This window comes from Camarhynchus parvulus, unplaced genomic scaffold (assembly GCF_901933205.1).
Source record: "Camarhynchus parvulus unplaced genomic scaffold, STF_HiC, whole genome shotgun sequence".
Taxonomy (NCBI): domain Eukaryota; kingdom Metazoa; phylum Chordata; class Aves; order Passeriformes; family Thraupidae; genus Camarhynchus; species Camarhynchus parvulus.
The window spans coordinates 1-25,116 of NW_022148930.1; the positions used below are offsets into that span (position 1 = coordinate 1).

Genomic DNA, 25,116 nt, shown 5'->3' on the forward strand with positions numbered 1-25,116 from the left:
AATTCCAGAGGGGAAAATTCCAGAAAAAACCCGGCGAGAATCGGAGGAAAAATGGGGAAAAACGGCCCAAAAATGGGGAAATCCAACCAAAAATGGGGAAAATCTGCCTGAAAATCGGCTCAAAAATGGGTGAATCCGACCAAAAATGGACCAAAAATGGATGAAATTGGGGGAAAATCCCAAATTTTTGGGTAAATTCAGACATTCCCGATTTTCACCGATTTTGGTGGAATTTTCACCGATTCTGGTGGAATTTTCACCGATTCTGGTGGAATTTTCACCGATTCTGGTGGAATTTTCACCGATTTTTCGCCAGAAATTTCGGGGGGTTTGGGGATTTCCCAGCCCTCCTTTCATCCCCTCTCCCAAATGCCCCAAAATTGGGGGAAATTGCCCAAAACTTCCGGATTTGGCACTCACGGAGGCTCCTCCGGGGCCGGCGCCGTCGTCGCTCTTGGGCTCCACGGCGAGCTCGGCTTCCAGAAGTTTCTCCACCGGCATCTCCTCGTTGGGGGCCGCCCCGAAATCGGCGTCGCCCTCCTTGTCCTTGCCGCGCTGGCGCTCCTCCTGAACGGCTGGGGGAAAATGGGGGAAAACGGTGAGAAAACGGGAAAACGGGGAAAACGGGGAAAAAATGGGGAAAAATGGGGAAAAATGGGGAAAAAAGGGGGAAAAACGGGGGAAAAAGGGAAAATGGGGAAAAATGGGGAAAATGGGGAAAAATGAAAAAAAGGGGAAAAAATGGGGAAAAAATGGGGAAAATGGGGAAAAAATTAAAAAATGGGGAAAAAAATGGGGAAAAATGGGGAAAAAAAATGGGGAAAAAATGAAAAAAATGGGGAAAAAATGGGAAAAAATGAAAAAAAGGGAAAAAAATGGGGAAATTTGGGATGGAGCCCCAAATTTGGGAGCAGCCCGAAATCGGCGTCGCCCTCCTTGTCCTTGGCGAAATGGGCTCCTGAACGGCTGGGGGGGGAAATGGGGAAAAACGGGGAGAAAATGGGAAAAAGGGGGAAAAAATGGGGAAAAACGGGAAAAATGAAAAAAAAAAGAAAAAATGGGGAAAAAATGGGGAGAAATGGTGAAAAAATGAGGAGAAAAATGGGGAAAATGGGGAAAAATGAAAAAATGGGGAAAAATGGGGAAAAATGGGGAAAATGGTGAAAAATGGGGAAAATGGGGAAAAATGAAAAAATGGGGAAAAATGGGGAAAAAATGGGGAAAATGGGGAAAAAATTAAAAAATGGGGAAAAAATGGGGAAAAAATGGGGAAAAAATGGGGAAAAAATGGGGAAAATGGTGAAAAATAGGGGAAAATGGGGAAAAAATGGGAAAAATGGGGGAAAAATGGGGAAAAATGGGGAAAAATTGGGGAAAATGGGGAAAAAATGGGGAAAAATGAAAAATGGGGAAAAATGGGGAAAAATGGGGAAAAAAAAGGGGAAAAATGGGGAAAAAAGGGAAAAAAATGGGGAAAAATGGGGAAAAAAGGGGAAAAATTGGGGAAAAATGGGGAAAAATGGGGAAAAATGAAAAATGGGGAAAAATGGGGAAAAATGGGGAAAAAATAGGGGAAAAAATGGGGAAAAAATGGGAAAAATGGGGAAAAATGGGGAAAAATGGGGAAAAAATGGGGAAAATGGGGAAAAAATGGGGGAAAAATGGGGAAAATGGGGAAAAAATGGGGAAAAAATGGGAAAAACCGGGGAAAAATGCGGAAAATGAAAAAAAAAGGGAAAAAATGGGGAAAAATGGGGAAAAAAAAAAAATGGGGAAAAAATGGGGAAAAATGGGGAAAAAAATGGGGAAAAATGGTGAAAAAAGAGGAGAAAAATGGGGAAAATGGGGAAAAAATGGGGAAAAAATGAAAAAAAAACGGGGAAAAAATGGGGGGAAAATGGGGAAAAAATGGGGAAATTTGGGCTGGAGCCCGAAATTTGGGAGCAGCCCGAAATCGGCGTCGCCCTCCTTGTCCTTGTCCTGCTGCTGCTGCTGCTGAACAGCTGGGGGGGAAAATGGGGAAAAACGGTGAGAAAATGGGGAAAAACGGGGAAAAAATGGGAAAAAACGGGGAAAAATGGGGAAAAAATGGGGAAAAAATGAAAAAAAAAGGGAAAAAAATGGGGAAAAATGGGGAAAAAATGGGGAAAAAATGGGGAAAAATGGGGGAAAAAATGGGGGAAAAATGGGGGAAAAAATGGGGAGAAATGGTGAAAAAATGAGGAGAAAAATGGGGAAAATGGGGAAAAAATGAAAAAAAAAGGGGGAAAAAATGGTGAAAAAATGGGGAAAAGATGAAAAAAAAGTGTGAAAAAATGAAAAAAAATGGGGAAAAAATGGGGAAAAATGGGGAAAAATGGGGAAAAAATGAAAAAAAAAAGGGGAAAAATGAAAAAAAAACGGGGAAAAAATGGGGAAAAAATGAAAAGAAATGGGAAAAATGGGGAACTTTGGGCTGGAGCCCCAAATTTGGGAGCAGCCCGAAATCGGCATCGCCCTCCTTGTCCTTGTCCTGCTGCTGCTGCTGCTGAACAGCTGGGGGGGAAAATGGGGAAAAACCCCTCTCCCAGTCCCTCCCAGTTTGTCCCAGTTTGTCCCAGTCCCTCCCAGTCCATCCCAGTATCCCAAATCCCCATTTCCCACCCATTTCCCCTCCAAAAACCCCAATTTTTGGCCGATTTTTTCCCCGTTTTTTGCCCTTTTTTCCCCATTTTGGCCCCCAAACCCCTGTCCCAGTTTGTCCCAGTTTGTCCCAGTCCATCCCAGTCTCCCCACACTACTTACAAAACCTCCTCCAACGCCATTTCCTCGTCATTTTCGCCCCCAAAAACTCCAACTTTTGGCCGATTTTCCCCAATTTTTGGCCCATTTTTTCCCCGTTTTTTGCCCTTTTTCCCCGGTTTTTTTCCCCAAACTCCTCTCCCAGTTTGTCCCAGTTTGTCCCAGTTTGTCCCAGTCCATCGCAGTCCCTCCCAGTCTATCCCAGTATCCCAAATCCCCATTTCCCACCCATTTCCCCTGCAAAAACCCCAATTTTTGGCCAATTTTTTCCCCGTTTTTTGCCCTTTTTCCCCTGTTTTTTTCCCCAAACCCCTGTCCCAGTTTGTCCCAGTTTGTCCCAGGCCCTCCCAGTTTGTCCCAGTTTGTCCCAGTCCATCCCAGTCTCCCCACTACTTACAAAACCTCCTCCAACGCCATTTCCTCGTCATTTTCGCCCCCAAAAACTCCAATTTTCGGCCGATTTTCCCCAATTTTTGGCCCATTTTTTCCCCGTTTTTTGCCCTTTTTCCCCCGTTTTTTTCGCCCAAATCCCTGTCCCAGTTTGTCCCAGTTTGTCCCAGGCCCTCCCAGTTTGTCCCAGTCCATCCCAGTCTCCCCACTACTTACAAAACCTCCTCCAACGCCATTTCCTCGTCATTTTCGCCCCCAAAACCTCCAATTTTTGGCCGATTTTCCCTAATTTTTTGGCCCATTTTTTCCCCGTTTTTTGCCCTTTTTTCCCCGTTTATTCGCCCAAACCCCTCTCCCAGTTTGCCCCAGTCCATCCCAGTCCCTCCCAGTCCATCCCAGTCTATCCCAGTATCCCAAATCCCCATTTCCCACCCATTTCCCCTGCAAAAAAACCCCGTTTTTAGCTGATTTTCCCCAATTTTTGGCCCATTTTTTCCCCGTTTTTTGCCCTTTTTTCCCTGTTTTTTCGCCCAAACCCCTGTCCCAGTCCCTCCCAGTTTGTCCCAGTCCCTCCCAGTCTGCCCCAGTCCATCCCAGTATCCCCAATCCCCATTTCCCGACATTTCCTCGTCATTTTCGCCCCCAAAACCTCCAATTTTTGGCCGATTTTCCCCAATTTTTTCCCCGTTTTTTGCCCTTTTTCCCCGGTTTTTTCGCCCAAACCGCTGTCCCAGTTTGCCCCAGTCCCTCCCAGTCCGTGGCAGCCTCACCCTCGCGTTTCATGCCCGTGGCCAGGCACTTCTGGTAGCGGCAGTACTGGCAGCGGTTGCGCTGCCGCTTGTCCACCACGCACTCGCGGTTGTCGCGGCACGTGTACGTCAGGTCCTTGCGGATCGTGCGCTTGAAGAAGCCCTTGCAGCCCTCACAGCTCGACACGCCGTAGTGCTTGCCTGGAATCGGGGAGTTTTGGGGAAATTCGGGCGAAAATGGGAAAAAACCGCGCGAAAATCGGCCCAGAAACGGCGAAAATCGGCCCAGAAATGGCGAAAATCGGCCCAGAAACGGCGAAAATCGGCCCAGAAACGGCGAAAATCGGCTCAAAAGTGAGCAAAATCCACCCAGAATTGCCCCAAAGTGCCCCTGAGGAGCCCCTGCAGCCCTCACAGCTCGACACGCCGCGAGTGCTTGCCTGGAATCCGAGAGTTTTGGGTGAAATTCAGGCGAAAATGGGAAAAAACCCGCGAAAATCGGCCCAGAAACGCGAAAATCGGCCCAGAAACGCGAAAATCGGCCCAGAAACGGCGAAAATCGGCTCAAAATTGAGCAAAATCCACCCAGAATTGCCCCAAAGTGCCCCTGAGGAGCCCTCACAGCTCGACATGCCAGAGTGCTTGCCTGGAATTAGGGAATTTTAAGGGAATTTGGGATAAAATCCTAAAAAAACGGGGTCAAAATTGGCCCAGAAATGGCGAAAATCGCCCAGAAATGAAAACCGGCTCAAAATTGAGCAAAATCCACCCAGAACTGCCCCAAAATCCACCTGACAAAGCTCTCCCAGCCCAAACCCCGCATTGCTTTCCTGGAATTGGGAATTTTCATGGAATTTGGGGGAAATCCCAAAAATCCAGCACGAAAATGGGAAAAATCGGCACAAAAATCAGCCAAGAATTGATAAAAATTGGCCCAAAATGGAGCAAAACCCACCCAAAATTGACCTGGAATTGACCCAAAATCCACCTGGCCAAGCCCTCACAGCTGGAAATTCTGAAATGTTTTCCTGGAATTGGGAATTTCAACAGGATTGGGGCAAAAGCCGCAAAATTTGGCACAAAAAACAAAAATTGGCACAAAAATTGACCCAAAATGGAGCAAAATCGGCTGAAATCGACCCCAAATGGAGCCAGAATTGCCCCAAAGTGCCCCTGAGGAGCCCCTGCAGCCCTCACAGCTCGACACGCCGTAGTGCTTGCCTGGAATCCGAGAGTTTTGGGTGAAATTCGGGCGAAAATGGGAAAAACCCGAAAACGTGGCCAGAAACGGCGTAAAATCGCCCAGAACGGCTAAAAATCGCCCAGAAACGGCGAAAATCGGCCCAGAAACGGCGAAAATCGGCTCAAAATTGAGCAAAATCCACCCAGAATTGCCCCAAAGTGCCCCTGAGGAGCCCTCACAGCTCGACATGCCGGAGTGCTTGCCTGGAATTGGGGAATTTTAAGGGAATTTGGGATAAAATCCTAAAAAAACGGGGTCAAAATTGGCCCAGAAATGGCGAAAATCGGCCCAGAAATGGTGAAAATCGGCCCAGAAACGGCGAAAATCGGCTCAAAATTGAGCAAAATCCACCCAGAACTGCCCCAAAATCCACCTGACAAAGCTCTCCCAGCCCAAACCCCGGATTGTTTTCCCGGAATTGGGAATTTTCATGGAATTTGTGGGAAATCCCAAAAATCCAGCTCGAAAATGGGAAAAATGGGCACAAAAATCAGCCAAGAATTGATAAAAATTGGCCCAAAATGGAGCAAAACCCACCCAAAATTGACCTGGAATTGACCCAAAAATCCACCTGGCCAAGCCCTCACAGCTGGAAATTCTGAAATGTTTTCCTGGAACTGGGAATTCCAACAGGATTGGGGCAAAAGCCCCAAAATTCGGCACAAAAAATCAAAAAATCGGCACAAAAATTGACCCAAAATGGAGCAAAATCGACTGAAATCGACCCCAAATGGAGCCAGAATTGCCCCAAAGTGCCCCTGAGGAGCCCCTGCAGCCCTCACAGCTCGACACGCCGCAGTGCTTGCCTGGAATCCGAGAGTTTTGGGTGAAATTGGCGAAAATGGGAAAAACCCCGAAAATCGGCCCAGAAACGTTAAAATCGCCCAGAAACGGGCAAAATGCCCAAAATGCAGCAAAATCCACCCAGAATTGCCCCAAAGTGTCCCTGAAGAGCCCTCACAGCTCGACACGCCGTAGTGCTTGCCTGGAATCCGGGAGTTTTGGGTGAAATTCGGGCGAAAATGGGAAAAAACCCCGCGAAAATCGGCCCAGAAACGGTGAAAATCGGCCCAGAAACGGCGAAAATCGGCCCAGAAAGCGTAAAATCGGCTCAAAAATTGAGCAAATCCACCCAGAATTGCCCCAAAGTGCCCCTGAGGAGCCCTCACAGCTCGACATGCCAGAGTGCTTGCCTGGAATTGGGGAATTTTAAGGGAATTTGGGATAAAATCCTAAAAAAACGGGGTCAAAATTGGCCCAGAAATGGCGAAAATCGGCCCAGAAACGGCGAAAATCGGCTCAAAATTGAGCAAAATCCACCCAGAATTGCCCCAAAATCCACCTGACAAAGCTCTCCCAGCCCAAACCCCGCATTGCTTTCCTGGAATTGGGAATTTTCATGGAATTTGGGGGAAATCCCAAAAATCCAGCTCGAAAATGGGAAAAATCGGCACAAAAATCGGCCAAGAATTGATAAAAATTGGCCCAAAATGGAGCAAAACCCACCCAAAATTGACCTGGAATTGACCCAAAAATCCACCTGGCCAAGCGCTCACAGCTGGAAATTCTGAAATGTTTTCCTGGAATTGGGAATTCCAACAGGATTGGGTCAAAAGCCCCAAAAATTGGCACAAAAAATCAAAAAATCGGCACAAAAATTGACCCAAAATGGAGCAAAATCCACCGAAATCGACCCCAAATGGAGCCAGAATTGCCCCAAAGTGCCCCTGAGGGGCCCCTGCAGCCCTCACAGTTGGAGACTCCAAAGTGTTTTCCTGGAATTCGGAATTTTTAGGGGATTTAGGAAAAAAAAACCCCAAAAAATTGGGATGAAAATGGGAAAAATCGGCACAAAAATGGCGAAAAACGGCCCAGAAATGATGAAAATTGGCCCAAAATTGACCCAGAACGGACCCAAAATGCAGCTGCACCTGGAAACTCCGGAATGTTTTCCTGGAATTGGGAATTCTGATGGGATTTGGGTGAAATCCCAAAAAATTGGGGTGAAAATGGGAAAAATCGGGGTAAAAATGGCAAAAATTGGCCAAAAATGGCAAAAATTGGCCCAGAATTGACAGAAATCGGCCCAAAATTCACCCAAAAGTGCCCCAGAATTGACCCAAAATCCACCTGCAGCTCAAAACTCTGCAATGTTTTCCTGCAATTGGGAATTTTCATGGAATTTGTGGGAAATCCCAAAAAATTGGGGTGAAAATGGGAACAATTGGCCAAAAATGGCAAAAATTGGCCCAGAATTGACAGAAATCGGCTCAAAATCCACCCAAGATCCACCTAGAGCTCAAAACTCTGGAATGTTTTCCTGCAATTGGGAATTTTCATGGAATTCCTGGAAAATCCCAAAAAATTGGGGTGAAAATGGGAAAAATCGGGGTAAAAATGGCAAAAATTGGCCCAGAATTGACAGAAATCGGCCCAAAATTCACCCAAAAGTGCCCCAGAATTGACCCAAAATCCACCTGCAGCTCAAAACTCTGCAATGTTTTCCTGCAATTGGGAATTCTGATGGGATTTGGGTGAAATCCCAAAAAATTGATCTGAAAATGGGAAAAAAATCGGGGTAAAAATGGCAAAAATTGGCCCAGAATTGACAGAAATCGGCCCAAAATTCACCCAAAACTGCCCCAGAATTGACCCAAAATCCACCTGGCCAAGCGCTCACAGCTGGAAATTCTGAAATGTTTTCCTGGAATTGGGAATCCCCAAAGAATTTGGGGCAAAAGCCCCAAAAATTGGCACAAAAAATCAAAAAATCGGCACAAAAATGGGCCCAGAACCCCCAAATCCACCCAAAATTCACCCAAAATCCACTTAAAATTCACCCAAAATCCACCCAAAATTCCACCCAAAATCCACCCAAAATTCACCCAAAATCCACCCAAAATCCACCCAAAATTCACCCAAAATCCACCCAAAATTCACCCAAAATCCACCCACAATTCACCCAAAATCCACCCCAAATTCACCCAAAATTCCCCCAAAATTCCCCCAAAATTCACCCAAAATCCACCCAAAATCCACTTAAAATTCACCCAAAATCCACCCAAAATCCACCCACAATTCACTCAAAATCCACCCAAAATTCACCCAAAATCCACCCAAAATCCACCCAAAATTCACCCAAAATCCACCCCAAATTCACCCAAAATCCACCCAAAATCCACCCACAATTCACCCAAAATCCACCCAAAATCCACCCAAAATCCACCCAAAATCCACCCAAAATTCACCCAAAATTCACCCAAAATTCACCCAAACCCCACGAGGCAAATCCCATTTCCCCCCCCAACTCCCAGGTTTTGCCCAAATTCTCTTTTTTTTGCCCCAAATTCTCATTTTTCACCCAAATTCCCATTTTTTTCCCATTTTTTTCCCATTTTTGCCCAAAATCTCACTTTTTAGCCCCAAACTGGAGCTCCTGTCCCCGCACACGGCCACAGGCGCTTCCTTTGCCCTCCAAATTCCCGTTTTCCCCATTTTTTCCCCCAAAATTCCCTTTTTTTTGCCCCAAACTCCCATTTTCCCCTATTTTTCCCCATTTTTCACCCAAATCCCCAATTTTTCCCCACGAATTCCCATTTTTTCCCCATTTTTGCCCAAAATCCCCATTTTTCCGCCCAAACCTGAGCTCCTGCCCCCACAGATGCTGCAAAGCCGTTTCCTTCGCCCCCAAATTCCCATTTTCCCCATTTTCCCACCAAAATTCCCATTTTTTCCCCCAAATCCCCATTTTTTCAACAAAATTTCAATTTTTGATGATTCTTTTCGCAGTTTTTGCCCAAAATCGCCGTTTTTCTCCCCAAACCTGAGCTCCTGTCCCTGCAGATGGCCACAGGCGCTTCCTTTGCCATTTTCCCCATTTTTTCCCTTTTTTCCTCATTTTTTCGCTAAAAATCCCAATTTTTTCCCCATTTTTGCCCAAAATTGCCGTTTTTCACCCCAAATCTCTCTCATCTGAGCTCCTGTCCCCACAGATGATGCTCAGGCGCTTCCTTTGCCCCCAAATTCCCATTTTTCCCCATTTTTTGCCGTATTTCCACCATTTCTTGGCTGTAAATCCCCATTTATTGCCGTTTTTCCCCGTTTTTGCCCAAAATTGCCGTTTTTCTCCCCAAACCTGAGCTCCTGTCCCTGCACATGGTGCACAAGCGTTTCCCAGCCCCCAAATTCCCATTTTTCCCCATTTTTTCGCTAAAAATCACCATTTTTTCCCCATTTTTGCCCAAAATCGCGGTTTTTCACCCCAAATCTCTCTCACCCGAGCTCCTGTCCCCACAGATGGTGCAGAGCCGCTTCCCAGCCCCCAAATTCCCATTTTTCCCCATTTCCCCCATTATTCCCCATTTTTTCGCTATCAATCCCCATTTTTTGCGGTTTTTTCCCCATTTTTGCCCAAAATCGCGGTTTTTCACCCCAAATCTCTCTCACCCGAGCTCCTGTCCCCGCAGATGGCCACAGGCGCTTCATTTGCCCCCAAATTTCCATTTTTGGCCCAATAAATCCCATTTTTTCCCTATTTTTCACCGAAAATTCCCATATTTTTCACCAAAATTCACAAATTTTCCCAATTTTTGCCCAAAATCGCCGTTTTTCACCCCAAATCTCTCTCACCCGAGCTCCTGTCCCCGCAGATGGTGCAGAGCCATTTCCCAGCCCCCAAATTCCCATTTTTCCCCATTTCTTTCCCCCAAATCCCCATTTTTTCACCCAAATTCACATTTTTTGATCATTTTTCCCCGTTTTTGCCCAAAACCGCCGTTTCTCAGCCCAAACCTGAGCTCCTGTCCCCGCAGATGGCGCAGAGCCGCTTCCCAGCCCCCAAATTCCCATTTTTCCCCATTTTTCCCCATTTCTTCACTATAAATCCCCATTTTTTCCCCGTTTTTGCCCAAAATCGCCGTTTTTCACCCCAAATCTCTCTCACCCGAGCTCCTGTCCCCACAGATGGCGCAGAGCCGCTTCCCAGCCCCCAAATTCCCATTTTTCCCCATTTTTCCCCATTTTTCCCCATTTTTTCGCCATCAATCCCCATTTTTTCCGGTTTTTTCCCGAAACCGCCGTTTCTCAGCCCAAACCTGAGCTCCTGTCTCCGCAGATGGCACAGAGCCGCTTCCCAGCCCCCAAATTCCCATTTCTCTCACAAATTCCCATTTTTTGCCGTATTTCCACCATTTTTTCGCTATCAATCCCCTTTTTTTGCCGTTTTTTCCCCGTTTTTGCCCAAAATCGCGGTTTTTCATCCCAAATCTCTCTCACCCGAGCTCCTGTCCCCGCAGATGGCGCAGGGCGCCTTCCCAGCCCCCAAATTCCCATTTTTTGCCGTATTTCCACCGTTTCTTCGCTATAAATCCCAATTTTTTCCCGTTTTTTCTCGTTTTTTCCCCGTTTTTGCCCGAAACCGCCGTTTCTCAGCCCAAACCTGAGCTCCTGTCCCCGCAGATGGTGCAGAGCCGCTTCCCAGCCCCCAAATTCCCATTTTTCCCCATTTTTCCCCATTTTTCCCCATTTCTTCACTATAAATCCCCGTTTTTTCCCCGTTTTTGCCCAAAATCGCCGTTTTTCACCCCAAATCTCTCACACCGAGCTCCTGTCCCCGCAGATGGCGCAGAGCCATTTCCCAGCCCCCAAATTCCCATTTTTCCCCATTTCTTCCCCCCAAATCCCCATTTTTTCACCCAAATTCACATTTTTTCCGGTTTTTTCCCCGTTTTTGCCCGAAACCGCCGTTTCTCAGCCCAAACCTGAGCTCCTGTCCCCGCAGATGGCGCAGAGCCGCTTCCCAGCCCCCAAATTCCCATTTTTCCCCATTTTTCCCCATTTTTCCCCATTTTTCCCCATTTCTTCACTATAAATCCCCATTTTTCCCGTTTTGCCCAAAATCGCCGTTTTTCACCCCAAATCTCTCTCACCTGAGCTCCTGTCCCCGCAGATGGCGCAGAGCCGCTTCCCAGCCCCCAAATTCCCATTTTTCCCCATTTTTCCCCATTTTTCCCCATTTTTCCCCATAAATCCCCATTTTTTCCCATTTTTGCCCAAAATCGCCGTTTTTCACCCCAAATCTCTCTCACCTGAGCTCCTGTCCCCGCAGATGGCGCAGAGCCGCTTCCCAGCCCCCAAATTCCCATTTTTCCCCATTTTTCCCAATTTTTCCCCATTTTTCCCCATTTCTTCACTATAAATCCCCATTTTTCCCCGAATTTTTGGCCCCCAAAATCGCCGTTTTCACCCCAAATCTCTCTCACCCGAGCTCCTGTCCCCGCAGATGGCGGAGAGCCACTTCCCAGCCCCCAAATTCCCATTTTTCCCCATTTTTTCCCCACAAATCCCCATTTTTCGCCATAAATCCCCATTTTTTCCCCGTTTTTGCCCAAAATCGCCGTTTTTCACCCCAAATCTCTCTCACCTGAGCTCCTGTCCCCGCAGATGGCGCAGAGCCGCTTCCCAGCCCCCAAATCCCCATTTTTTCACCCAAATTCACATTTTTTCCCGTTTTTTCCCCGTTTTTGCCCGAAACCGCCGTTTTCTCAGCCCAAACCTGAGCTCCTGTCCCCGCAGATGGCGCAGAGCCGCTTCCCAGCCCCCAAATTCCCATTTTTCCCCATTTCTCCCCATTTTTCCCCTTTTTTCCCCATTTCTTCACTATAAATCCCCATTTTTCCCCGTTTTTGCCCAAAATCGCCGTTTTTCACCCCAAATCTCTCTCACCTGAGCTCCTGTCCCCGCAGATGGTGCAGAGCCATTTCCCAGCCCCCAAATTCCCATTTTTCCGCCAAAATTCCCATTTTTTTCCCCCCAAATCCCCATTTTTTTATCATTTTTTCCCCGTTTTTGCCCAAAATCGCCGTTTTTCACCTCAAATCTCTCTCACCTGAGCTCCTATCCCCACAGATGACCACAGGTGCTTCCTTTTGCCCCCAAATTCCCATTTTTCCCCCATTTCCCCCATTTTTCCCCTTTTTTTCACCATAAATCCCCATTTTTTCCCCATTTTTGCCCAAAATCGCCGTTTTTCACCCCAAATTTCTCTCACCTGAGCTCCTGTCCCCGCAGATGGCGCAAGGCCCCCAGCCCCCAAATTCCCATTTTTCCCCCATTTCTCCCCCAAATCCCCATTTTTTCACCCAAATTCCCATTTTTTCCCGTTTTTCCCGCATTAAACCGCTTACATACTTCCAAGCCGCCCAACCTGGCGCCCTGTCCCCCAGAATGGGTGAGCCGCTTCCCAGCCCCCAAATTCCCATTTTTCCCCATTTTTTCGCCATCAATCCCCATTTTTTCCGGTTTTTTCCCCGTTTTTGCCCGAAACCGCCGTTTCTCAGCCCAAATCTGAGCTCCTGTTCCCCGCAGATGGCGCAGAGCCGCTTCCCAGCCCCCAAATTCCCATTTTTCCCCATTTTTCCCCATTTTTTCCCTAAAAATCCCCATTTTTCCCCGTTTTTGCCCAAAATCGCCGTTTTTCACCCCAAATCTCTCTCACCCGAGCTCCTGTCCCCACAGATGGCGCAGAGCCGCTTCCCAGCCCCCAAATTCCCATTTTTTCCCCATTTCCCCCCATTTCCCCCATTTCTTCGCCATCAATCCCCATTTTTCCCCGTTTTTTCCCCGTTTTTGCCCAAAAAACCGCGTTTTTCACCCCCAAACCTGAGCTCCTGTCCCCGCAGATGGCGTAGAGCCGCTTCCCCGCCCCCAAATTCCCATTTTTCCCCATTTTTTCCCCACAAATCCCCATTTTTCGCCATAAATCCCCATTTTTTCCCCATTTTTGCCCAAAATCGTCGTTTTTCACCCCAAATCTCTCTCACCTGAGCTCCTGTCCCCACAGATGGTGCAGAGCCATTTCCCAGCCCCCAAATTCCCATTTTTCCCCAAAAATTCCCATTTTTTTCCCCCCAAATCCCCATTTTTTGATCATTTTTTCCCCGTTTTTGCCCAAAATCGCCGTTTTTCACCTCAAATCTCTCTCACCTGAGCTCCTATCCCCACAGATGACCACAGGTGCTTCCTTTGCCCCCAAATTCCCATTTTTCCCCATTTTTCCCCATTTTTCCCCTTTTTTTCACCATAAATCCCCATTTTTTCCCCCATTTTTGCCCAAAATCGCCGTTTTTCACCCCAAATTTCTCTCACCTGAGCTCCTGTCCCCGCAGATGGCGCAGAGCCGCTTCCCAGCCCCCAAATTCCCATTTTTCCCCATTTTTCCCCATTTTTTCCCCATTTTTCCCATTTCTTCACTATAAATCCCCATTTTTTCCCCGTTTTTGCCCAAAATCGCCGTTTTTCACCCCAAATCTCTCTCACCTGAGCTCCTGTCCCCGCAGATGGCGCAGAGCCGCTTCCCAGCCCCCAAATCCCCATTTTTTCACCCAAATTCCCATTTTTTCCCGTTTTTTCCCCGTTTTTGCCCGCAAACCTTTCTCAGCCCAAACCTGAGCTCCTGTCCCGCAGATGGTGCAGAGCCGCTTCCCAGCCCCCAAATTCCCATTTTTCCCCATTTTTCCCCATTTTCCCCATTTTCCCCATTTCTTCACTATAAATCCCCATTTTTTCCCCGTTTTTGCCCAAAATCGCCGTTTTTCACCCCAAATCTCTCTCACCTGAGCTCCTGTCCCCGCAGATGGCGCAGAGCCGCTTCCCAGCCCCCAAATTCCCATTTTTCCCCATTTTTCCCCATTTTTCCCCATTTTTCCCCATTTCTTCACCCCAAATCCCCATTTTTTCCCCGTTTGCCCAAAATCGCCGTTTTTCACCCCAAATCTCTCACCCGAGCTCCTGTCCCCGCAGATGGCGCAGAGCCGCTTCCCAGCCCCCAAATCCCCATTTTTTCACCCAAATTCCCATTTTTTCCCGTTTTTTCCCCGTTTTTGCCCAAAACCGCCGTTTCTCAGCCCAAACCTGAGCTCCTGTCCCCGCAGATGGCGCAGAGCCGCTTCCCAGCCCCCAAATTCCCATTTTTCCCCATTTCCCCCATTTTTCCCCATTTCTTCACTATAAATCCCCATTTTTCCCCGTTTTTGCCCAAAATCGCCGTTTTTCACCCCAAATCTCTCTCACCCGAAGCTCCTGTCCCAAGAGATGGCGTAGAGACAGCTTCCCAGTCCCCAAATTCCCATTTTTCCCCATTTCCCCCATTTTTCCCCATTTCTTCACCCCAAATCCCCATTTTTTCCCCGTTTTTGCCCAAAACCGCCGTTTTTCACCCCAAATCTCTCTCACCTGAGCTCCTGTCCCCGCAGATGGCGCAGAGCCGCTTCCCAGCCCCCAAATTCCCATTTCTCTCCCAAATCCCCATTTTTTGCCGTATTTCCACCGTTTCTTCGCTATAAATCCCAATTTTTTCCCGTTTTTTCCCCGTTTTTGCCCAAAATCGCCGTTTTTCACCCCAAATCTCTCTCACCCGAGCTCCTGTCCCCGCAGATGGCGCAGAGCCGCTTCCCAGCCCCGTGGGGGTTGCAGTTTTGGGGGCCCCGAATTCCCAGCGGGGGCTTCACGTCCTCGGCTCCGCCCCCGGGGGGCAGCGCCAGCCCCGCCCCCGGCGCCAGCTGGGGGGAAAAACACCAAATTTGGGAAAATCCAACCAAATCCCTGGAGGAAAATAAAAAAATTCGCCGTTTCCGGGAAATCTCAATGAAACCCTGGGGGAAAAAATTGGAAATTAAAGGGAATCTTAAAATGGGAGTGGGGGCAGCGGCAGCCCCGCCGACGAGCTCAGCTGGGGTAAGAAAACACAGATTTTTAGGGAAAAAATCACCAGTTTTGGGAAAAATGGATGAAATAGCACTTTTTCCCCAAAAGCCCAGTTGTTTTCCCCCTCAAATCCCCGATTTCCCCCCAAAAATCCCATTTTCCCCCTCAAAAAAACCTTAAAATCCCGTTATTGCCCCAAAAATCCCATTATTTTGCCCACCCCCCCCAAATCCCCATTATTTCCGCTCAAAACCCTACTTTTCCCCCAAAAGTCCATTATTTCCCCTCAAAAGTCCCATTTTCCCCACAAAACCCCATTATCTCCCCAAAACTCCTCCAAAATCCCATTGTTTTTCCCAAAAACCCCATTTCCCCCATTCCCTCCATTTCCCCATTATCCCTCAATTTTCCCCCAAAACCCCATTATTACCCCCAAAACTCCTCCAAAACCCCATTAAGTTTCCCAAAATTCCCATTTTCCCCCATTTCCCCATTTTCCCCCCAAAACCCCATTATTACCCCCAAAACTCCCCCAAAATCCCATTATTTTCCCCAAAATTCCCATTTTCCCCCATCTCCCCCCCCATTTCCCCATTCCCCTCCACTTCCCCCATTTTCCCCCTATTTCCCCCAATTTTCCCCCATTTTCCCATTCCCCCCGATTTTCCCCCCCATTCCCAGCATTTCCCTGATTTTCCCCCACTCTCCCCCCCATTTTCCCCCCCAGAACCCCATTATTACCCCCAAAATCCCACTATTTTTCCCAAAATTCCCATTTCCCCCCATTTCCCCCTTTTTTCCCCATTTTCCCATTCCCTCCCAATTTTCCCCCATTCTCCCCCAATTTTCCTCCCTATTTTCCCCCATTTCCCCCCCCATTTCCCCCATTATTACCCCCAAAACTCATTTCCCCATTATCCCTCAATTTTCCCCCCCAAAACCCCCATTATCCCCCATTTTCCCCGTTTTCCCCCATTTTCCCAAACTCCCCGTTTTTCCCCCCCATTTCCCCCATTATTACCCCAAAACTCCCCCAAAACCCCATTATTACCCCCAAACCCCATTTCCCCAACCCCCCATTTTCCCCAAACTCCCCGTTTTCCCCCCATTTTCCCCAAACCCCCTAACTCCCCATTTTCCCCAAACTCCCCGCTTTTCCCCCAAAACCCCATTATCCCCCATTTTCCCCATTCTCCCCCATTTTCCCCCCCATTTCCTCCCCCATTTCCCCATTATTACCCCAAACCGCCCCAAAACCCCATTATTACCCCCAAACCCCCCATTTTCCCCCATTTTCCCCGCAAACCCCCATTTTCCCCAAACTCCCGTTTTCCCCCATTTTCTCCAAACCCCATTTTCCCCAAACCCCCCAATCCCCCCATTTTCCCCAAACTCCCCATTCTCCCCCATTTTCCCCCAAACCCCCCATTTTCCCCAAACTCCCCGTGTTTCCCCCATTTTCCCCAAACTCCCCATTTTCCCCAAACTCCCCGTGTTTCCCCCATTTTCCCCAAACTCCCCATTTTCCCCAAACTCCTGTTTTTCTCCCCATTTTCCCCAAACTCCTGTTTTCCCCCATTTTCCCAAACCCCCGTTTTCCCCAAACCCCCATTATCCCCCATTTCCCCAAACCCCCCATTTTCCCCAAACTCCCCCATTTTCCCCAAACCCCCGTGGTTTCCCCAAACCCCCTGTTTTCCCCAAACCCCCATTTTCCCCAAACTCCCCATTTTCCCCAAACTCCCCATTTTCCCCCATTTTCCCCAAACTCCCATTTTCCCCAAACCCCCCCTTTTTCCCATTTTCCCCAAACTCCCGTGTTTCCCCATTTTCCCCAAACTCCCATTTTCCCCAAACCCCCGTGTTTCCCCAAACCCCCCGTGTTTCCCCAAACTCCCCCATTTTCCCCAAACCCCCATTTTCCCCAAACCCCCATTTTCCCCAAACTCCCCATTTTCCCCAAACCCCCGTGTTTCCCCAAACCCCCGTGTTTCCCAAACTCCCCATTTTCCCCCAAACTCCCATTTTCCCAAACCCCCCCGTGTTTCCCCCAAACTCCCTGTTTTCCCCAAACCCCCATTTTCCCCCATTTTCCCCAAACCCCCCGTATGTTCCCCCATTTTCCCCAAACTCCCCATTTTCCCCATTTCCCCCATTTCCCCCCCTTTCCCCCATTTTCCCCGTGTTTCCCCCATTTTCCCCAAACTCCCCATTTTCCCCATTTTCCCCATTTCCCCCATTTCCCCCCATTTCCCCCATTTTCCCCGTGTTTCCCCATTTTCCCCAACCCCCGTGTGTTTCCCCCCATTTTCCCCATTTTCCCGTTATGTTCCCCCATTTTCCCCGTTTCCCCCCATTTTCCCCAAACCCCCCATTTTCCCCATTTCCCCATTTTCCCCATTTTCCCCATTTCCCCATTTTCCCGTGTGTTCCCCATTTCCCCAAACCCCCGTGTTTTCCCCATTTTCCCCGTATGTTCCCCCATTTCCCCAAACCCCCCCGTGTGTTTCCCCCATTTTCCCCGTGTTTTCCCCCATTTTCCCCAAACTCCTGTTTTTCCCCCATTTTCCCCAAACTCCCCATTTTCCCCATTTCCCCCCATTTTCCCCGTGTTTCCCCCATTTTCCCAAACCCCCGTGTGTTCCCCCATTTTCCCCCGGTATTCCCCCATTTCCCCATTTTCCCCATTTCCCCCCATTTTCCCCGTGTTTCCCCATTTTCCCAAACCCCCGTGTGTTTCCCCATTTTCCCCGTGTGTTCCCCCATTTCCCCCATTTTCTCCATTTTCCCCCATTTTCCCCGTGTTTCCCCCATTTTCCCCAAACCCCCCACTTTCCCCAAACCCCCATTTTCTCCATTTTCCCCCATTTTCCCCGTGTTTCCCCATTTTCCCCAACCCCCCCGTGTGTTCCCCCCATTTTCCCCGTGTGTTCCCCCATTTTCCCCAACCCCCGTGTGTTTCCCCATTTTCCCCCGTGTGTTCCCCCATTTTCCCCAACCCCCGTGTGTTCCCCCCATTTTCCCCGTGTGTTCCCCCATTTTCCCCATTTTCCCCCTTTCCCCCCATTTTCCCCATTTCCCCATTTTCCCCACCCCCGGTGTGTTCCCCCGCTCCCCCCTCACCTGCGCGGTGGTGCTGCCGTACCCCAGGCTCTGCGTGGAGCCCCTGGAGGAGCCGATGACGGCGAAGGGGGAGCCCAGCGCCGGGGGCCAGAGCGCCCCCCAGCGCCGGGGAGCCCATGGGGGGAGGGGGGGCCGGGGGAGGGGAGGCGGCGCTCGAGCTGTCGGGGCTGCGGCACTCTGGGGGGGGACCCCGAAAACGGCAGTGAGGGACCCCAAAATTGGGTCAAAATAGCCCAAAATTGTGTCAAAATAGCCCAAAACTGCAGCAAAATCACCCAAAATTGTGTCAAAATAACCCAAAATTGCAGCAAAATCACCCAAAATTGTGTCAAAATAACCCAAAATTACAGCAAAATAACCCAAAATTGCAGCAAAATCACCCAAAATTACAGCAAAATAACCCAAAATTACAGCAAAATAACCCAAAATTACAGCAAAATCACCCAAAATTGTGTCAAAATAGCCCAAAATTACAGCAAAATCACCCAAAATTGTGTCAAAATAGCCCAAAATTACAGCAAAATCACCCAAAATTACAGCAAAATAACCCAAAATTACAGCAAAATCACCCAAAATTGTGTCAAAATAACCCAAAATTGTGTCAAAATAGCCCAAAATTGCAGCAAAATCACCCAAAATTGTGTCAAAATAGCCCAAAATTACAGCAAAATAACCCAAAATTGTGTCAAAATAGCCCAAAATTGTGTCAAATCGCCCCAAAAATGGCAGTGAGGGACCCCAAAATTGCAGCAAAATAACCCAAAATTACAGCAAAATAACACAAAATTACAGCAAAATCACCCAAAATTGTGTCAAAATAGCCCAAAATTGCAGCAAAATCACCCAAAATTACAGCAAAATAACCCAAAATTACAGCAAAATCACCCAAAATTGTGTCAAAATAGCCCAAAATTGTGTCAAAATCACCCAAAATTGTGTCAAAATAGCCCAAAATTGTCCCAAAATAGCCCAAAATTACAGCAAAATCACCCAAAATTGTGTCAAAATAACCCAAAATTACAGCAAAATCACCCAAAATTGTGTCAAAATCGCCCAAAATTGCAGCAAAATCACCCAAAATTGCAGCAAAATGACCCAAAATTGCAGCAAAATAACCCAAAATTGCAGCAAAATAACCCCAAATTTACCCCAAAAATGACAGTTAGGGACCCCAAAATTGCAGCAAAATAGCCCAAAATTGTGTCAAAATAACCCAAATTGTGTCAAATCGCCCCAAAAATGACAGTCAGGGACCCCAAAATTGCAGCAAAATAACCCAAAATTGTGTCAAATGGCCCAAAATTGCAGCAAAAGAGCCCAAATTTGCCCCAAATCGCCCCAAAAATGACAATCAGGGACCCCAAAATTCATCAAAGCGACCCAAAATTACAGAAAATAACCCAAAATTGTGTCAAATGGCCCAAAATTCGCAGCAAAAGAGCCTCAAATTGCACGCAAAATAGGCAAAAATTACAGCAAAAGAGCCCAAAATTGCACCAAAATAGCCCAAAATTGCATCTAATCCCCCCAAAAATGACAGGGACCCCAAAATCGATCAAAGCAACCCAAAATCACAGCAAAATAACCCAAAATTGCATTCAAATGGCCCAAAATCGCAGCAAAATAACCCAAATTGTGTCAAAATAACCCAAAATTGTGTCAAAATAACCCAAAAATGACAGTTAGGGACCCCAAAATTGCAGCAAAATAACCCAAAATTACAGCAAAATAACCCAAAATTGTGTCAAATTGCCCCAAATCGCCCCAAAAATGACAGTCAGGGACCCCAAAATTACAGCAAAATAACCCAAAATTGTGTCAAAATGCCCCAAATTTACCCCAAAAATGACAATCAAGGACCCCAAAATTGATCAAAGCGACCCAAAATTACAGCAAAATAACCCAAAACTGTGTCAAATCGCCCCAAATTTACCCCAAATCCCCCCAAAAACACCGTCAGGGACCCCAAAAGTGCAGGAAATCAGCACAAAATTGCATTAAAATCCCCCAAAATGGCACCAAAATCCCCCAAAATGGCACCAAAATCCCCCCAAAATCCGGTCAGGGACCTCGAAATTCCCCCAAACTGCCCCAAAATTCGGGCAAGGAACCCAAAGTGACCCCAAAGGCCCCGAAAATCACCCCAAGTCCAGACAGGGATCTGCAAAATCCACTTGGGGACCCCAAAATCCCCTCAGGACCCCCAAAATCCCCTTGGGGACCCCAAAATCCCCTCAGGACCCCCCAAAATCCCCTCAGTGACCCCAAAATCCCCTCAGGACCCCCAAAATCCCCTCAGGACCCCCCAAATCCCCCTCAGGACCCCCAAAATCCCCTTGGGGACCCCAAAATCCCCCTCAGGACCCCCAAAATCCCCTCAGTGACCCCAAAATCCCCTCAGGACCCCCCAAATCCCCTTGGGGACCCCAAAATCCCCTCAGGACCCCCAAAATCCCCTCAGTGACCCCAAATGCCCCTCAGGACCCCCAAAATCCCCTCAGTAACCCCAAAATCCCCCTCAGGGACCCCCCAAAATCCACCCCAAATTCCCCTCAGGGACCCCAAATCTCCCTCTGAACCCCCAAAATCCCCTCAGGACCCCACAAATCCCCCTCAGGGACCCCAAATCCCCCTCAGGACTCCCAAAATCCCCCTCAGGACCCCCCAAAATCCACCCCCAAATGTCCCTCAGGGACCCCAAATCTCCCTCAGTGATCCCAAATCTCCCTCAGGACCCCCAAAATTCACCCCAAATCCCCCTCAGGGACCCCAATTCTCTCTCTGAACACCCAAATCCCCTCAGGACCCCCAAAATTCACCCCCAAATCTCCCTCAGGACGCCCCCAAATCCACCCCAAATCCCCCTCAGGGACCCCAGTTCTCTCTCAGGACCCCCAAATCCCCTCAGGACCCCAAATCTCCCTCAGGACCCCCAAAATCCACCCCAAATCCCCCTCAGGGACCCCAGTTCTCTCTCAGGACCCCAAAATCCCCCTCAGGGACCCCAAAACCCCCTCAGGACCCCCAAAATTCACCCCAAATCCCCCTCAGGGACCCCAATTCTCTCTCAGGACCCCAAAATCCCCTCAGAACCACCCCGAACCCTTTCAGGATACCCCAAAATTCTCCCTCAAGACCCCCCCAAAAAAATTCCCTTCAAATCCCCCTTGGGATCACCAAATCTCCCTCAGGACCCCTCCCCAAAACCCCCAAATCCCCTCAGGACCCCCCAAACCCCCTCAGGATCCCTAATTCTCCCTCTCACTCCCCAAAATCCCCTCACGACCCCCCCCAAACCTGCTTGGGACCCCCTAAACCCTCTGAAATCCCCTCAGGACCCCCTAAAGTCCCTCATGACCCCTCACAACCCCTCAGGACCCCCCAAAATCCCCCCCAAACCCCCTCACCAACCCCTCACATCCCCTCAGGACCCCCAGGTCCCCTTCAGGATTCCCCAAATCTTCCTCACGACGCCCAAAATCCCCCCCAGATCCCCCCAAAAACCCTCACAACCCTTCCAATCCCCTCAGGACCCCCCAGATCCACTCAGGACCCCCAGTTCCCCCTCAGGACCCCCCAAACCCCCTCAGGACCCCCCCAAACCCCCTCAGGACCCTTCACACCCACTCAGGACCCCTCAATTCTCCCTCACACCCCCCAAACCCCCTCAGGACCCTTCACACCCACTCAGGACCCCTAAACTCCCTCAGGACCCCCCAATTCTCCCTCACACCCCCCAAACCCCCTCACGATCCCCCCAAACCGCCTCAGGACCCCCCAATCTCCTCATGACCCCCAAACATCCTCAGAACCTTCAGTTCTCGCTCGCAACCACCCCAAATCCCCTCAGGACCCCCCAAATCCCCTCATAACCCCTCACATCCCCTCAGGACCCCCAATTCTCCCTCACAATCCCCCCAGACCCCCTCAGGACCCTCAGTTTCCCCTCAGGAACCCCCAAATCCCCTCAGGACCCCCCAAACTCCCTCAGGACACCCCAAACTCCCTCAGGACCCCCCAATCTCCTCATGACCCCCGAACATCCTCAGAACCTTCAGTTCTCGCTCGCAACCACCCCAAATCCCCTCAGAACCCCCAGTTCCCCCTCAGGAACCCCAAAACCCCTCAGGACCCCCCAAATCCCCTCAGGACACCCCAAACTCCCTCAGGACTCCACAAATCTCCTCAGGAGCCCCCAAATCCCCTCAGGACCCCCCAATCTCCTCATGACCCCCCAACACCCTCAGAACCCTCAGTCTCGCCGCAACCACCCCAAATCCCCTCAGGACCCCCCAAATCCCCTCATAACCCCCCCACATCCCCTCAGGACCCCCAAATCTCCCTCACAACCCCCCAGACCCCCCTCAGGACCCTCAGTTCCCCCTCAGGAACCCCCCAAATCCCCTCAGGACCCCCCAAACTCCCTCAGGAGCCCCCAAATCCCCTCAGGACCCCCCAAACTCCCTCAGGACACCCCAAACTCCCTCAGGACCCCCCAATCTCCTCATGACCCCCGAACATCCTCAGAACCTTCAGTTCTCGCTCGCAACCACCCCAAATCCCCTCAGAACCCCCAGTTCCCCCTCAGGAACCCCCAAACCCCCTCAGGACCCCCCAAATCCCCTCAGGACCCCCCAAACTCCCTCAGGACACCCCAAACCCCCTCAGGACCCCCCAAATCTCCTCAGGAGCCCCCAAATCCCCTCAGGACTCCCCAATCTCCTCATGACCCCCCCAAACATCCTCAAAACCTTCAATTCTCCCTCACAACCACCCCAAATCCCCTCAGGACCCCCAGTTCCTCCTCAGGAGCCCCCAAATCCCCTCAGGATCCCCCACATCTGTTCATGACCCCTCACACCCACTCAAGACCCCACCAAACCCCCTTAGGACTCTCCAAAACACTCGGAATCCACTCAGGACCCTCCAAAATCTCCCAAATCCCCTCAGGATTCCCCAAAATCCCCTCATGACCCCTCACATCCCACTCAGGAGCCCCCAAAACCCCTCAGGACCTCCAATTCTCCCTCACACCTGCCCAAACCCCCTCACGATCCCCCCAAACCGCCTCAGGACCCTCCACATCCCCTCACGACCCCCAGACACCCTCAGGACCTTCGATTCTCCCTCATGACCCCCAGTTCCCCTCATGACCCCTACATCCCCTCACGACCCCCCCCCAAAACCCCTCAGAACCCCCAGTTCCCCCTCAGGACTCCCCAAATCCCCTCAGCACCCCCCAAATCCCCTCAGGAGCCCCCAAACCCCCTCAGGAGCCCCCAAACTCCCTCAGGAGCCCCCAAACCCCTCAGGAGCCCCCAAACTCCCTCAGGACCCCCAATTCTCCCTCACACCCCCCAAACCCCCTCACGATCCCCCCAAACCCCCTCAGAACTCTCCAAACATCCTCAGAACCTTCAATTCTCCCCCGCAACCACCCCAAACCCCCTCAGAACCCCCAGTTCCCCTCAGGAGCCCCCAAAACCCCTCAGGATCCCCCAAATCCCCTCAGGACTCCCCAAATCCCTTCAGGACTCCACAAATCTTCTCAGGACCCCCCAAACTCCCTCAGGAGCTCCCAAATCCCCTCAGGACCCCCCAATCTCCTCATGACCCCCGAACATCCTCAGAACCTTCAGTTCTCCCTCATGACCACCCCAAACCCCCTCAGGACCCCCAGTTCCCCCTCAGGAACCCCCAAACCCCCTCAGAACTCTCCAAAACCCCCCAAATCCCCTCAGGACCCCCCAAATCCCCTCATGACCCCTCACATCCCCTCAGGACCCCCAATTCTCCCTCACAATCCCCCCAGACCCCCTCAGGACCCTCAGTTCCCCCTCAGGACCCCCCATACCCCCATCCCGCGCCCAAACTCCCTCAGGAGCCCCCAAACTCCCTCAGGACACCCCAAACCCCCCTCAGGACCCCCAAATCCCCACGATCCCCCAAATCCCCTCAGGACCCCCCCAAACATCCTCAGAACCTTCAATTCTCGCTCGCGACCACCCCAAATCCCCAGAACCCCCAGTTCCCCCTCAGAACCCCCAGTTCCCCCTCAGGAGCCCCCAAAACCCCTCAGGATCCCCTACATCTCCTCACGACCCCTCACACCCACTCAAGACCCCCCCAAACCCCCTCAGGACCCTCCAAAACATTCCGAATCCACTCAGGACCCTCCAAAATCTCCCAAATCCCCTCAGGATTCCCCAAAATCCCCTCATGACCCCTCACATCCCACTCAGGAGCCCCCAAAACCCCTCAGGACCTCCAATTCTCCCTCACACCTGCCCAAACCCCCTCACGATCCTCCCAAACCACCTCAGGACCCTCCACATCCCCTCACGACCCCCAGACACCCTCAGGACCTTCGATTCTCCCTCATGACCCCCAGTTCCCCCTCATGACCCCTACATCCCCTCACGACCCCCCCCCAAAACCCCTCAGAACCCCCAGTTCCCCCTCAGGACTCCCCCAAATCCCCTCAGCACCCCCAAATCCCCTCAGGAGCCCCCAAACTCCCTCAGGACTCCCCAAATCCCCTCAGGAGCCCCCAAACCCCCTCAGGACTCCTCAAATCCCCAGGACCCCCAGTTCCCCCTCAAGACGCTCAATTCTCCCTCAGGAGCGCCCAAAACCCCTCAGGATCCCCCACATCTCTTCATGACCCCTCACATCCACTCAAGACCCCCCAAACCCCCTCAGAACCCTCCAAAACGCCCTCAGGACCCTCCCCAATCCCTCCTCACCGCCTCCCCCCCGCTCCCCGCTCCCGCCGCTCCCGGTGCTGACCGCGGTCGCTGTCGCCCATCCCGCGCTGCCGGGGGTCCGGAACCTCCTCGCCCCCAAATTCCCGCCCCGCCCCCCCCCGGGGCCGCGCCCCCCGCGGCCTCGGCCCCGCTCCGCCGCCGCCGTTGGGCCCCACCGGGACCACAATGCACCGCGTATCCGCCGGAAGCGGCCGCCGACGCCGCCGAGGAGGGAACTTCCGCCAGTACTTCTGCCAGGCGCGGCTTTTGATTGGTCCGCGCTCCACGACAGGACGGCTGCGCCGCCATCTTTGTTAAGGGCAATTCTGTGGGCTCATCAGAACGCTCCACGTTTCCCCCTAGATCCGGCCGGGAACGGCGG

At 50.5% G+C, this 25,116-nt stretch overlaps 1 protein-coding gene across 1 annotated transcript; it reads right to left on the reverse strand.

Moving 5' to 3' along the window:
* Positions 1-197: 197 nt before the first annotated feature.
* Positions 198-25,043, reverse strand: LOC115917172 (retinoic acid receptor RXR-beta-like). Its single transcript, XM_030970902.1, has 6 exons — positions 24,735-25,043; positions 17,989-18,165; positions 14,576-14,720; positions 3,942-4,121; positions 402-575; positions 198-286 (listed from the first exon to the last, which is right to left on the reverse strand). Exons 1-6 carry the CDS (start codon positions 25,041-25,043, stop codon positions 198-200), a joined length of 1,074 nt encoding a protein of 357 aa, XP_030826762.1.
* Between the last annotated feature and the right edge of the window lie 73 nt (positions 25,044-25,116).